This window comes from Ochotona curzoniae, unplaced genomic scaffold, assembly GCF_017591425.1.
Source record: "Ochotona curzoniae isolate NIBS_2020 unplaced genomic scaffold, NIBS_Ocur_1.0 scaffold_4683, whole genome shotgun sequence".
In the NCBI taxonomy this organism is placed as follows: Eukaryota; Metazoa; Chordata; class Mammalia; order Lagomorpha; family Ochotonidae; genus Ochotona; species Ochotona curzoniae.
Genome location: NW_024467121.1, coordinates 12,809,764 through 12,825,532, shown reverse-complemented (window position 1 = coordinate 12,825,532; position 15,769 = coordinate 12,809,764). Strand labels below are relative to the sequence as shown.

At 37.2% G+C, this 15,769-nt stretch overlaps 1 protein-coding gene across 2 annotated transcripts in view; it reads right to left on the bottom strand.

Annotated features, from left to right (window-relative positions):
- Nucleotides 1–3,617: 3,617 nt before the first annotated feature.
- Nucleotides 3,618–15,769, bottom strand: part of NET1 (neuroepithelial cell transforming 1) — a 37,636-nt gene continuing 25,484 nt past the window's right edge. For both annotated transcript variants that reach the window (XM_040968329.1, XM_040968330.1), the window contains 9 exons: nucleotides 11,562–11,669; nucleotides 10,937–11,104; nucleotides 10,500–10,562; nucleotides 10,060–10,156; nucleotides 9,850–9,926; nucleotides 8,895–9,152; nucleotides 8,341–8,511; nucleotides 7,644–7,830; nucleotides 3,618–6,859 (listed from right to left, as the gene is read on the bottom strand). In XM_040968329.1, the coding sequence (XP_040824263.1) occupies nucleotides 6,465–6,859; nucleotides 7,644–7,830; nucleotides 8,341–8,511; nucleotides 8,895–9,152; nucleotides 9,850–9,926; nucleotides 10,060–10,156; nucleotides 10,500–10,562; nucleotides 10,937–11,104; nucleotides 11,562–11,669 (1,524 nt within the window). In that variant the 3' untranslated portion in view covers nucleotides 3,618–6,464. The remainder of the gene's footprint in view (nucleotides 6,860–7,643; nucleotides 7,831–8,340; nucleotides 8,512–8,894; nucleotides 9,153–9,849; nucleotides 9,927–10,059; nucleotides 10,157–10,499; nucleotides 10,563–10,936; nucleotides 11,105–11,561; nucleotides 11,670–15,769) is intronic.

Below are 15,769 nucleotides of genomic sequence, written 5' to 3'. Positions count from 1 at the left end.
TCCCCAGATCAGGGTGTTGCTATTGAGACTGTCTGGGGCACCCTCAGTCTCCTTCCCTCACCCCAGGTGCTTTGTTCATTGCACTTAAAGGTTGACTCCACAACCACATATGTGCCCAGGGCTGCAGGTGCAAGCAAAAATCAGGACAGGCTGGCCTGGGTGAGATGCTGAGGCTGTAAAGTGTTGATGAATTGATTTTTATCGTGACCAAATTTTTGCTTCATGATCATTGAAGAATTGAGTAGAAGAATTGAGTAGTTGAGAGAGGACTTTGGGGAAACAGTACCTCGAGAGGTGGTCCTGGGAGGTGATGCATGCTGAGACTTGCGTGGTAAAGAGCCTACCTGTCCCTGAGAGTAGGGGCTTGTTGAGCAGAACACTTGGAGCATTCTGGGTGAACACTCTTGTATTTGCGACAAGAGTGCAGGAGGGTGAGGAAGAACCTCCTCAACAGGAGGGGAACCTGGTGAGGACTCCATGCAGCATAAGGGGAAGGGCAGGGTTGGGTGCGGGAGGGTAACAGGAAATACAATCACTTGGTCTAAATCTAAGAGCTGGAGTTGGCCTTCACCAGTGGCTGCTGAGTAATGGGATTTGGGAGTTCCCTCATATGGGCTGAGTCTGATAATTATACCAGGCACTTGGAAAATCTAAGGGCGTGAGGTCTCTCTGAAACACAGACTCTAGGTGTCTGAAGAATAAATGGCAAGGGACCTAAGTTTCAGCTAAGCCTTTGCTTTCTAGACTAGGGGATCTAGTTCTTTGGCAAGAGGACTGGGACCTAACTGTCCAGTAACCTTCGGGCCTTCTCACTGCTAGGTCAAGAGCTCAGAGGGACTCTTTTCAAAGTGGGTTAAACATCCTAATACCTAGACCAGGAAGAGGAGTAGAATGTCTTATTCAGATTCACTCTCAATGCTTCTGCCAATCACTATACTGCTCTCCTTTATTTCAAAGTTAAAGAGCACACACCGACTGAGCGGCTGCTCTCAGAGAACGAACAGGCTCTCTGAGAAAGGTTGAAGGCAATCATGCAGCTGCCCTGCAGGGTGCACATTGGGAAGTCCCCCTTTGCTGACCAGCCATGCCAGACTACAGAGATCTACCTGTAAAACACTACCCCTCTCCCAGCATGTTCTAGGACCTGAAGAGTTAGCAACACAGTGAGTGCAGGAGACGCAACCTGGAGTAAGTCTTGGTTTCTATTCTATTTGCCAACAACCACAATTGAGTGGCTGGTCTCACTCAGAATCTACAGATCCAAGGGAAAGAACACTCTCTGATTATCTCAGAACCCCTATAAAAGGTAACTGCTCAAAGGGGATGGGCAGTGCTCTTACTTTAGTCTCTCACTTGAAAATATTCTGTTCCTGGGGACCCAATCATTAGTTGTGTCCATTAGAGCAGTCCAGGGAAGTGAAGTGGCCAGCCTAGCAACAGTTGCCTATGCAATGGGAATTGAACTATAAAGCAATTCAGTTTTCTCTTATTTTAGAAATTGAGAGATGAGCTTCTCCAAGATTCTATATAGGGGGTGTAGAGTCATCTCTGTCCCCCAGTATCTGTAGGAGATTGTTTCCAGGTCCCCTGTGGATATCAAAATTCACAGATGCACAAGTCTTTGAAATTATGTCATTCTGTATGTACCCTGTGCAGGTTATATAGTTTAAATCCTCTCTACATTACTCACAATGACAAATACAAGAAAATGCTGTTATTTAGGGACAAACGGTAAAAAAAAGTTTGTGCAAGTTCATAGTACAGTACATTGCATTTTCTTTTGCAGTCCATAGTTGGCGTAGTCCAGGGATATGGGAACCTGTGAATACAGGGGCAGATCGTACTTGTTTCTGAGGTCTGTTTGCAGAAGGCTGACAGCAAAAATGCAGCGTCTAGAGAGGAACAACACAATGTCTTCAGGGAATTGGCTCACTGGAGTTAAATCTCAGCTTTGCCACAAACTAGCTGTGACTCTGGGCAGATCACTTGATGTTTATATGGTTCAGATTCCTCAGTTAGCAAAGGAGGAATGAGACTAAATGTATGGGCTTCCAGGTCTAACTTGATAGATTTGTTCCTGTTCAGTGCGTGGGAGCAGAGTGGAAGGAACAAAAGAAAAGAAACACGCTCCCAACACACTGGTTCAAAATTCACTCCAGATCTCCCCACAAGAGGTGGGAACCCAATCACTAGAGCCATCACTGCTGTGTCACATTAGCAGGAAGCTGGAACAGGAAGCAGAGTGGGGTTTGCATCCAGGCACTCCGATATGGGATGCAGTTGTCTCAATTACTAGCCCAAGAGCCCACCTTTTAATGTTTACTTTTGGTAAAGAATTTCAAACTTGCCAAAGGATATGCAATGAATGTATTCCGATGTAGACTCACCCACTCCCACAATTCTCAATTTATGGCCAGTTTTGTTTCATTTTTATCCCCAGCTATTCTTGCTCTGTAATTTTGAAGGAAATTGCAGATACTGTCCTTCATCTCTCATCCCCGTGCTGCCCATTTTTATTGAAAAAGAAACGCTCATTTATTTACTTTCCTGGTCTGGCCTTCTTGGCAGGACTGTAAATGTGTGGTGTGTGGTGTTTGCCTGAGTATTACATGACAATGAGCGTCTACTATTCCGTCTTCATTTGTTACCTGGGCTGCTGCTATCCAGGAACACTCCCCTTCGTTAGCCATATCCTTAAGGAAAGGATAAAATAAATGCCTGATCTTTTCCCTTTGCTAGTTTTCAATGCACCAAGATGGTTCTCTCAGACACTCCAAAGTGGATTAGAAGTTACCTTAGGAAGAATGATCAAAGAGTTGTAGATTACAATGATCCTCATTGACACTAGTTGTTTGAAATCCTTTTCAGCCAATGCTCCACCCATGAGATACTTGTACACTTGGCTACCGGCATGCCCTCATGCTTAGCGATGGAAGAGGGTTTTACTCAGGTCTACATTCATCGCTTCCTGGGTAGCCCATCTGCTGGGAAGGCAGTGGAGGGACACTTATGTTTCTGAAGAAAACAGCACTTAGAAAAAGGAAGTACAGCTATGTAATATGTTGAAGGTACTTTCCAAAAAGCAGACCTGACATTTTTATATTACCCCAAAGAATACTATCTTCAGAATAATCAAATGTGTCACCAAGTGTGGCTGCAGCACTAAGTGAACTTTTGATCATTATTTGTAACAAGTGTGAATCTTGGGAAAAGTGAATACTTGTTCTCTAGCAGGTTCCCCAAGAATCCTGGTTAGGACACCCACTTGGGTGAGCTTCAAGTTCACAAAGTGGCCTGTGGAATATCTCTGAGCCTCCTCAGTTGTGTAGACACGCATGTACACATCAACTTTTTCTTGAGGAGAAAGTCCCTAGCATTTCTTAGTATCTCAAAATCTTCAGGTCTCAGTGTAGGTACTACTGGAACTGAATAACCATTCATACGGGAGATGTCCTCTGGCTTGTGGCTATTCTGATGACTGCTCAGATGCAGACAAGGAAGCTCATGGAAGCTTCAAGGATAAAGTGTATCACTCTTTGAAAGGTGTTTGTCAACTTAAAAAAAGCCCGTTTGTGGCTGCGATCACCTATGTCTTGCAACCCGACTGCTCCTAAATGTCCCAAAGACAAAGTTTATTACTAAATAGTTTCATCTTGAGGGAGAAGCAGGAGTTGACATAGAGGATGATAAAGAAAAACAATGGCCACTTTTTCTGTATCTCGGCCATCATGATTCACAGAGGTCTTAACGATGCATTTTCTGATGCCTATAAAATCTGTTAACATTACAGTTAGCCAATTAAATCTGAAATAAAATAAGCAAGCATTGTGTGCTTCATCTGCATTAAAGAAGTATTAAACACAAAGTAGCATGAAAGTAGCTGAACACTTGTAGAGGGTCAGGTGACATTTGTTTTAATACATGGTGATTTGATGAGGTTATCACCTTATTGACTGCTGGCTAATTAGATGACTTGGTCTCCTCCTTTACCATTTTATGTGCACACAACCTGAAATGGAGCACTGAGTTTAAGAAGAACTTCCAGTTAGGCATTATTTATAGTTTGCTGAAAATACATAAGCCTATTCTCTGGAAGATTTCTCTTCAGCTCCAAGTTGGAAGGCAACCAGGAAAGATGGTAAGGCTTATTGTAAGTCACGTACATAAAGCACATTGACTAGGTAATTGATTACCTAATGCAGATCCAAAGAATTACTAGGAGGGTGCATTTGCAAACATAAATGGTTAACCTTCTACTCTCCCTCAACCCTGGTCTGGATTCATCAAAATGCTATAGGCACGTTTAAACACCACTTGTGACTCTGACTTTGAAACAAATTTTAGAACTCCTGGGCTGTAAGACTGAATGCTCTCAAACATAAATGCAGTTGATGAAGGCTATTCATTTCACATATCAGTTTCTGAGTCTTTCTAATTTGGAAGAAACCAAAGAAACACATGTTTTAGATACAACATCATTCCTCCTATACTTGGACTGCCACTGGCTTCCATAATTTCAGAAGCCAGGTAACTCTGAAAGGAATGATATTCAATGTGGTACCTCCAAGATGATTAGAAAACTTGCTGTCTGGTGTTACAGATCAATTATTGGTATAGCCTACATTTTTGAATTTGAATTTCCAATATTAGGATCTGAGACACCTAAATGGAAATATCAAATTTATAAATTAATTGGGATGTTTTGCTCTTAGTTTTATTACACAGCCAGTAAGTGCCCAGATGTTCATCTGTGTTCATACGATCATTATATGAGTATGCTATGTTCACGTTTATCTCATAAGATTCACCATATTGATGTAACTAAACCTTTCTCTTACTCATCAGTGCATGCTGAAATTATAAAACTTCTTTTAACTTTTCAGAGACCTGCCACATCAACATATTCTAGTAGATGCTCCCAAAATATCCATCAGGCAAGAAACCTTTAGGGTGATTATGTGTGTGCTTTCTTTAATTGTATAATTCATTTATACAGAAAAATCATTTGGATTGATCTATTTACAATTTTTTTCCAATTCTGCACTTCCACTGGCCAAACATATTTCACATAATAGTCAACAATGACTTGAATTGATCACCATTATAAATTTATATGACATTGGGCATAAAAATCCTCCCACCCCCTCCTTGTAATGATTATCATTTCATTTTAACAGAAGCATTTTGCAGTAACAGATTCACCAATCTTTTCTCCATATTATGAATACATCCACCAAAACTGATCTAATGTGGCCCAATTTTAAGACATTTCATTGTTTCTTTTCAAACTCATTATCTGCAGGTACTATAAACCAAGACAAATAAAGTCCACTTCCCCTCGAGCCTTCTACAACTTACTATACTCTCTCAAATTGAACTTTTCTATCTCCTTTCATATTCTGGTACAACCAGACATTTTTACTTTAAGACAAATCTACTCTCTTTCCCCTCTTTTTATTTTTTTACTTACACCAGACTGCCTTCTCTCTTGCTTTTCAGACAACACTAAAACTTTCAACAAAATCCATGAGGTGGTTTTCTTTCAGTAGTCTAGAACATACTGACTCATTTCATGTGTCTTCACCACTCTGATATGCTATAAAATGTAAAAATTATAACCTTCTAATCGGCTCAAACACAGTATGGCTTGGTTTCACTTGGTAAAGTTAATATGATTAAAAAAATATATATATATACACACACACATACATTTTTAATCAGGAAGAAAGACACTTTAAAGACATGCCAATTTAAAAAGGCATCAAAGTAAAAAAATAAAAGCAAATACTAAAAACTACTTTACAATAAAAAAATTAAATAATTGGCAGGTTAAATGAATGAAAAAAATGAGGAATGTGCAATGAGCAACAAACTAATATGAAGCATTCCAGTTTGATGAAATGAAAAGTCTATGAAGTTTTATAGTTTGCTTTCTGAGGAAACTGTTTCATTATAAATTTTAAAGTCCTCTAACCATATATTCCACATGGATTTTAGGTATCAATATTCAAACTTCATATTCTGCACACAAAGTTTATCAAATAAACATTGGCAGAATTTCAGTACTTGTAAAATTCTAAGTTTTTGAGAATATTGTTAATATTACAACTGGTAGGTCTGGAAAGTCACAAGTTCAGAATTAGGAGAAAATCCATTTCAAAAGTATTTCATTTGATTAAAAAATATCAAGATTGTATGTTCTAAGTAACCCAAGAAAATATCTTTGGGGGAAAAAAAAACAAAACCCTGTAATTTGACAGTAATTCATGTATCTTTAGCTGCCATTAAAAAAAAAAAAAAAAAAAAAACAAAAACCAAAAAAAGAAAATACCCAAAACAATGAAAATGTTACAGCTGAAACAAAGTAACTCTATGATGCTCCCATGCTCACATTACAAGAAAAATTAAACTGTACACATTTATAAATAAACAGTCTCTCCACAAGTTAATACACAGAGCTTCCTTTATACCAAAGTCTCTTTCCGCTTGCCACCTAACTGGGCTTTGTCCCTTGCTCTGTGGAAGCCAGACTGTGCTCGGTGGGCCTTGGTATCTTCTGTTTGTACACTGGAACTGCACTCTGGAGTGTTTTCATCAACTTCTACCTGAATCACACTAGAGGCTGTCGATGCCCTTCTCTGAGCCCTGAGGTTCCCAGCAGAAGGCTTGTTCTCCTCACACTCTTCGTGGAGTTCTGGCAAATCCTGAAGCTCTGGTGGACTGGTGGCCTGCTGGAAAGGGGCAATGGCTGTTCGAATACAATTGAACCACTGCTGCTTATGAAACACGTCATTGGCTTGCAGAGTATGAGACTGGCCTGGAGAGGGGTCTTGGAAGCGAACTCTAAAGATATTTTTAGCTGAAAAGATAAAAGTTGAGAAAAGTAAATTAGACTTTGTTTATTCTACAGGCAGTGGCCACACCTTTTTAGATTTTTGAATGCAAGTGTCTGAGAGATAGCGAGAGAAACAGAAAATGAGACAGAGAAGACAGAGCTGTTACCCACTGGTTTCTTTTCCAGATACAAACACAAAGGGTGGATCAGGGCCAGGAGCTGGGACTTCAATCAAGTCTCCCCAATAGCTGACAAGAATCCAGTTCCTAGCACTGTGTCTCCCAGATGAGAACAGGAGCATGTCAACTAGTGGGCTAACTGCTCAGCCAAGTGTGGCCCCTGGTTATACAATTAAATTATGTATAACTGCTGGTGTTAAGAGCTTCAGAGAGCCTGATGACTCAGTAAGTATAACAAGTACAAGAACACAGAATTATTCCAGGTTTAGATTCTTAAAGATTACAACTAAATTCAGAGGCAGCTATTTGGCATGGTGGGTAGAGATGCCACCAGGGACATGCCCAACCTGTAGCAGAGTGCCTGGGTTTAAACCCCAGCTCTGCTGCTTCTTGCTTCCTGCTGATGTGTATTTGGGAGGCGACAGATGACACTCAAGTCCACCCGGCTCCCTGAGCTGCAGACTCCTGACTTCAATCTGGCCCAATCCCAGCTACGGTGTCTGGAGAGTATACCAGCACAGAAGATCTCTGTCTTTCAGATAAAATGAAAATGAATGAAGAATGAAAACAAAAATCCCAATTATAGGCCGAAATTGTTTCTTTCAATCATTTTGAAACTTAGATTTTACCTTTATCTGAGTTGCCAAAAGCTCCTCGGAAGGACCCTCCCATGCGCACATCCCCATCCTGCAGGTCTTCCAGGACTAGCTCCTGGACTGGGATTGGCTGCCGGTAGACCTGGTAAGAGTGGCGTTCATTTCGTGTAACAGGCCGAGTCAAAACCAAAATGTCTTGAAACAGAAAAATGTAAAGTTTCTGGAAAAGGGGAAAACAAATGCTTTTTAAATAAATTCTGTGATTTTAAATGAAATATACTGTTTAAAAATCCTAACTTACAAAGCAGGTGTTTGAAAAGTTCATAATGAAATAACATCAATTCTATAATATTTGGTTCTGGTAGGTTCTTTCATAGTTAATATTTTGGACATAAATTTTGTTTTCATTCAATCTGAATAAATTTGATGAATAGTAACAAGACTTTCTATAACTATAAACTCAAAAAAATTTTAATAGTATGTTAAGAACAAGTAGATTTATGCTTCAAAATTAAAAAGCAAAGATTAGTGAGTCTCCTCTGAGGTATTTAAGTTACTTATTCTGTTATAGAAACCAAAATGTGCTTTAACAAAGCTGATAACATAAAAACCAATAACCTTCTTTCTCTATGCCATTAATTGATTTTTACAAATCTATTTCATAAGTTACATGCAAAAACTGAGTGTTGAAGTCACAGCTTACTTCTTTTTAGTATTCAAAAGAACTTACGTGTCCATTTTTATTCTTCAGTTCCCCATGGCACAGCAACACTTTGCTAGCTTCAATCCTAGGGTCCTTCTGCTTTTCATCTAGATACTCTAGCTTGTCAATGTAATACTGACACTCAGATTCTCCTTTCTTCAAGTTGATATCAGAAAGAACTCCTTGTATTATCAGCACCTGAAGATTATAAAAATATTGATGGAGCAACTTCAGTATATTGATTCATCCTGCTTTCCTACTGGGCAAAAATGTCACATAAAATAGACTTTCCACATTGGAAGGACTCTAAAAATCAGTTACTTCAGCAGGTGCCTTCATTCGGATGAGGAAACAGCCCCAGCCCAACTGAAGGGATGAGATTAAAATATAGCCCCTTGGTTAGCACATCAATGTAAAATGTGGTAAGTGCAACAGTGCACTAATGTACTGGGTACTTAACAAAACACTTCATAATGCTGATTCAATATATAAAAAATTTGAGATGATCACATTTTATTCCTTTCTAAGGCATCTAATGTATACACCTGAATAATAAAAGAATCATTTACTGGAGTACTTACAGCTTCCTCCAGAAGCTGAACATCAGGATGGTCTTTTGGAGTGTGCCTAAGAATTTCTTTCAGCAGTAAAGGGTATTTGACTAGGCGACTTCGAGGGATATCAAGGAAGCTCCAAAGATCAAGTTTTCGACTGAAGGGAGACTCAAGACATCGCTGAAGGAAGTCTTGGACTCTTGGATCTTGTTTCTTTTGATCAAGAAGAGCTTTGGCAGCGAGCTGGTTACTACAATATCCTTTGTAGGCATTCAAGCCTGGCAACTGAATAATAAAAAGGAGAATGTGTAATGTCTATTTGTTAAGACTGACTGCATTAAGAAGCCTGTAAACAAGAGATACAAAACATAAAGCCAATCTTGACACACAGAACAAGTTTGGATATTTTCCTAATGATGACAACAGGAACTGAGTGGTACTCTGGGCCATCATCAGAATCTCCTTTTCTAATTCCCTCATTTGGCTCAGTTCAACTAGATTTATAACTACTACTGCTCGCACCCTCAGACAGATGCTCAGTCACCTTTGTTTCCAAAACACCCAAGCACCTTCTACCACGCTTAAATACACTGGACTATTTTCTCACTAGACTGTAGATGCAAAGACTCTATCAGCACTAAATTCCCCAGTGAGATCTTCTTTGAAGAGTGCCCAGCATCTAGACAGCACTCAAAAAGCAAGGAAAAGAATACAACAGATTAACCAAGAGCAGATAATGTGGGAGGTTCGGCCCAAAGCAGACACATACCTTCGTAAACAGATATGTAAGACAATGAAACTGTAGCACCAAGAATGAAGTTTTCTTTAACATAATAAAAAAAGGAAGGTAACTCTTACTTTCACATGATTTAACTATGCCTCATCTGTTTGTAGCATCTAGTTATGAGATCTAATTGACTTGAGATTCATCATAAACACGAACATCTAGGAAACAATCTGTGGTTGACAACTTGCCACATACCCAGTTCACAAGAATGTGACCAATTTGCTCGACTGTTCCATCAGGTTTGGTTGCTTCTGCTATTCTTGCCAACAAATCTGAGGTGTAAAAAGAAAGACAAGGAACAGCTTTATTTAAAAAACAGGTCAGCATTGCATTGGAAGTTTAAATCTAAAATTACTTGTGTTACTGCTGCTCAAATTCTAATGACAATCAAGTGGCATGTCTCACCTTCATGGAGAGGTATGTAAGAGTCCAAATCACCAAATATGTGTGTGAGTTCCTCTTCTGACATGATGGATAACTTTAACATGGGGTCATGGTAGGCCTATCAGAAAGAGACACAGTCTCAAACACAGATTAAGCAAAAACAACATGAAAAATCTGGATTGCAAAAATGGCTAAGTATATAAAAACCAGCAGAGAAGTTGTTTACTACACATAAAACAATCAAAAAGTACATTGATCCTTAAGTATGTTCTCCTACCAACACTCATTTTTATAGTGATATGTCTAACTCTCATCTAAAACACATATTCACAAAAAACCCCATATATTCACATAGATATTTTCTACTTTTATATTTCTAAAGATTAAGAAAATGATCTTTCAAGCATCTGTGAAATACAACTTCAAAAAATATAGTATCTAACAAAAAATTATTTACTGACCTTTCTTGCAAGCTTGAGATCCTCGATTAAATCCTGTTCTCCCCGAGTCATTTCATATATTGCCTAAAAAACATCCACCAAACATCAGGGTCACCCATTGCTTTAATAAAGGCAAATATATGCAACTGATATTTACATTACATAACTGAAGCTTTGAGCAGTATTTTGCGACTCAGTCTTGAAAACTAAATTCAGAATGGAATTTCAACTAAGAGGTTGTCACATATTTGCTAATTTTGTCCTATTAAAGCTGTTTAGTTTGTTGGCATCATGTCATATTATTTGCCATGCTAACTGTTGCTCAAATATGAAAATTTAACTTAATTTTGCCTCAGGAATTAGTTCTCTAATCTTCTGACAGTATACACATACTTAAAAAAACAGCATATTTTTGGTACTGTCTAGTAGGTTTGTTCCGGTCCGGAGTGCTAACATACCTCCTGACGTTTAATTTCTCTGGTGGTTAAAGACTCCTTCATACTGCCGTCGAACATCTCTGACCACAGCACACTGCTTCGTCTTTTGGTAGGTGTTGGGACTGTTGACCTGCTAGAGGACTTCTGGACAGAGGCTGGGGATCTGTGGTCACCACGAAGTGTAAATGACTTAAAAGAAGAAGTGAGGCAAAAGATAAATAAAAATTTGGAGGATAAAATATTCTCTTCTTTAAGTAGAGAAAGCTAAATTAAAAACAAAATTCTGAGGATTTTCAATACAATTATGTAATCTTCAATCCATCATCCTAAAATATTTACCAGCTAAAACTGCTCTCTGGAAATCAATTATTCAAGACTAGATAAAAGATGTGACTTAACATAATGAGCTTATATAACATCATTATAGTATTGATATTCCTTATCAGTATATTCCACAGTGAAAACATGTTTAAGCACACTTGTGCAAACTTGTCTGTGCAGCTAAAAAACCAAAACCCAAACCAAAACAAACAAAAAAATATTAAAAACAAAAAACCCAAACCAAAACAAAACACAGCTAATTTCAGGCTTTTACTAAAAAGTCTCCTGACTACATTTCCTCCCTCCCCTGCTTTTTTTTTTTTACCTGTATTGTTTGACCAAAGCGTCTGACTGCTCCATTTCTTACAGGAGAGATTAAATTTGCCAAGGATGTGACTCGAGCTAGAGGTCGAACTCTTTTATTGCTTGGTTCCTATAAAAACAAAATCAGGTTACACTAAATGTGTGTTTATCTGCAATGAGTTCATACAAGCTTAGACAAAGTTAAGCCTCTCAGAAACTATCTGTACACTGTAAACGCAGGAAATATGAAAGTCTGACAATGAACAGATATTCTCCCTGTGAATACAGTAAGAGTACTATTGAGTTATCAGTGATTTACCAAAATATATATGGTGAAGAAAGGCCAGTCAATATCTGAATATCACTTTGAGAACATAAGAGTACAATTAGAAGAAAACTAATTTTAAAACAAAGAAAAAAGTTAGATTCTAAAACTCTACAAAATTATTTAGCTTAACATGGAGAAAAGTTTTAAAAAGGTTCAAATACATTTAAGACAATAGTATAATGAGTCCCATATATCCATCACTCAGCTTCAATAGTGTTCTATATAACAACTTCTTTCACTTCTGGCCTTTACTTGAATATTTTCAAGCAACTCCCAGATATTTTCTGATTTCATTTTTTAACTGTTTCAGTTACAGAATAATCTTTATACAAACATGATATCTGAATGAGTCAAAAGGTGCTAAACCAAGGCAGAGGAAGTGGTTCAATGAGTTCTCAGTTTCTGAAATCAAATTCTCGGACTCAAAATCTGGTTCTAGTATTTGCTGAGGCACACCCGCAGTCTTAGTTCCCTCATTTGTGAAATAGGGCTAGTAGAATTCCTCTTAGAAAGTTGTTTTGATCACTTAATAAGTAAATAGAGCTTAGAGCAGTGCTTGATACACAGTGAATTTCAATTACTATAAATATTTTTAAGGGATATTGACACTACATAGCATTGGAATTTATAAAAATTGGATCTCTCCCATATATCTATTAACTTAAAAATATAAAAAATTCAGAATAGCTAGTTACTATAACTTAAAAATGTCATTCATATGGCAAATATATTGCTGATCTTTACAGGTTCTCAATACTTCAAAAAAACTGCTCCATCTAATTTTATTGCTAGGAAAATGGAGGCATACCCTGAGGTGTCTCTACAGTAATTGAAATAAAGTAGTGAAACAGGTGGATCTAATCTTTATAACATCCAAGGGCATATTTTGTTTGTTTATTTACTTTTTCATTGCATTTGATGTTGACAATTATGGCATACCCAACAATATAATTCTTAAGAATATATAATTAAAAATTACATCAGAATTATGGTTTTAAAGTAAAAGTTGCTTAAAAAATAACAGATTTTTTTTTCTTAAAAAATTTTTTGGCATGATTAAGAAATAAAGTGAGGAAAGTAAGTAAATATAATCTCTTTCAAATAATTTAAGAATAAACTGGCAGACAGGGTTTTTAAAAAAAGTATTTGGAAACCCATTTAAATAATTTGAACATACAAAGAAGAAATTAGAATTATCAAAGCTCCTGGAAGATAAATGTATTTCAGAATTATGAACTACCAGAGTAAAGAGACTTTGTAGATAGAAAATTCAGACCTCGAAAGAATTTACAAGGTGGCGTTGTATGACTTTTTCCAACTCCTAAATAATGAACTCTAAATGAAAATTGTGACTCTAAGGCCAATAAGGCACGAATGTTGACTGAACTGAAAGAGGAACCCTCGAGATGTATAATGAGATGGCACAAGCTGTGTAGCTGAGGACATGAGTGAATGTCTTCACTACACACATCTGTGCAGACTGAGTGACACATGCGTGTGCAGAGGCCAGCACAAGGCATTCCTTTCCATTTAGTAAAGACAGTACAAAGAGGCTCCTGTTTGAACGGAGATAGAATTACCTCACAAAGTAAGATATGCCAATATCAACCAGACAAGGCAGTTGCCACAAAGGCTAGCTATACTTTTTTGGAAACAAAGGTTAACTCTTCTTCCTTGTTTAAAACATAATAAATTTTGAGTTCCCACAATATTTAATTGCTAGTTGGGGTCTCTGAAAAGTTGTTCCTTCTTGTGAATTAAGGAAAAATTTAACTAGAAAGAAAAAAAAGTGATACTTGTTGTATCATACAAAATTAAACCAATGAAAGTTCTTACCTCCAAAGTTACTGCATAATCACTAATTTCTTGGTAATATAAAAATTATGTGATATTTAAAATATAAATTAAGGAATTTGATAACTAAATGTAAATATGTCTGAAGAATGTTTTGTAATGAATATAGATTTTGTTCACACAGTCTCTTTAGAGGGGCAGGATATTATGCTAACCAGTGTTTGATGGCCAAGCATGTCCTGGTTTTTAAAAGCCCAACTATAATCTTTCTTCCACAAAGGTCATGTTACTTTTCAGAGCTGATCGAATATGAAATGCTTTGCTAACCCAGTATGGAGCTAAATCAAGAAATGTGGAAGGGCGAAGAGGAAGGGTCTGCCGCAGTTTTTGTTTTGACAACCCAACAGTCATTTTCTGCCCTCCTCAAACGGTATCTGTGAAGAATGGTGGACAGACACAGCACAATCTTTTTCTAGATATATTTCAAAAGTATGAAAAATTTTAACAACTTTAGAGTTATATTTATGAAGGGTAAAGAAATAATACTGAAAGCCTAATACTACTTTCAAGACATATGCAATATCTGAAAAAATGTCAAACAGCAGACTAGTGGAAAAGTGATATGGGTTAGGCATTTGTGGGCCACTGAAAATACTGGGAAGAAATGTGTCTCCTTTGGAGTTACGGTGAGTCACAAACGTATTTATCTTTAAAAGCTCAGGCGAACCATTTTAATGATCTGCTTTGGTTATCAAGAAACTGTACTGTCATAACATATTTTAAGACCAGGCTTTCACAGAACAGGCAGTAGACCTCCATTTGCCTGCCCCATGGACAGGACTCAGGTACTAAGTAGTTAGAGGTGATGAAGAAAAAGAGCAAGAACTTATCCCTCTAAGCCACCACCAAAAGTAAAGCTTGCATCATTCATTATTCGTTGTTTGTTTTTGAGTGCTGGCAACAAGTTAAGGTAGATACCAGGCTGACAAACATGGATATTAAAACTACACAATCTTCTCAGAAGGTAATCTGAAAATCCATGAGAATAAACAAAGAATACCAACAAATTTTACATGTTCAAGGAAATTTCATTTGTAGGCATCCTTTTACCAGGGTAAAAGTTCACTTGGGAAGGAAAAAACCGAACATCCTGCAAGCTAAGTTTATGTTGTTTACCTACGTTAATTTTTAATCAGACTACCTAGCTAAGCAGTCACATGAATGATTACACAGGATCTGCATTCAAACTGGGCTTTTGATTAACCAGTTCCCATAATCCACTCGCAGTTGGGTTTTGTGCTCTAAAATATTTCAGTTTTTTATTAAAACATTAAATATTTAAACTGCTAAAGTTCTTTATTGAGATGTACCTCATACATAAATTCAATCAAATGGAAAATTCCTTTTGTGACTGTATCATTTTTTTTTAAACATAGGTTTGATGCCACTTAGGAGGACATATTTTTAGAGGACATATTTTACACAGTCAAATCAACACTTAAAAATACAACAGTAAATGAGTATATTCATTTTTGGTTACTGCTCCTCTCCTACCTGGTAATAATTTTAAAGTAAAAAGAATAAAAACAAAAAAGTTCTTCTTAAGAAAATTTAAAATGATTTATGGTCACCTTAGAATTTCTCCCCTTTCTACTTAGCAACAGACTATTCTAATTATTTATTTAAGGCTGCGTTGCTAGTTCTAAAATCCTGACAACATTCTTGGTACTTTTAATAATCAGAATAAGCAAATGCCAGAAATATGACCAATGTTTGAGACTAAGCAGAAAACAAAAAGGTTAGCTAGTTCTTGATGTCAAGAAAATTATTAGTTTCAGTGTTTGTACTGATGACCTCACTTGTGACTTGTACTCAAAGGAAACGCTTATATACTTAAAAAAACTGACGCGTATGAGCAAAAGGCAAAAACAAATAAACCAAAGCCAAACCACAAGGAATAAAAGCACACATCATAAAGAAGGCAGCTATTTTAACTAGCAAAACGTGTGAGTATGTTTGTGTAGGACACAGAACTTTACTGAAATATATAATGAATCACACATACCTGAAGTACATAATTACCTAAGTTCTGATATATGTATGTGGCT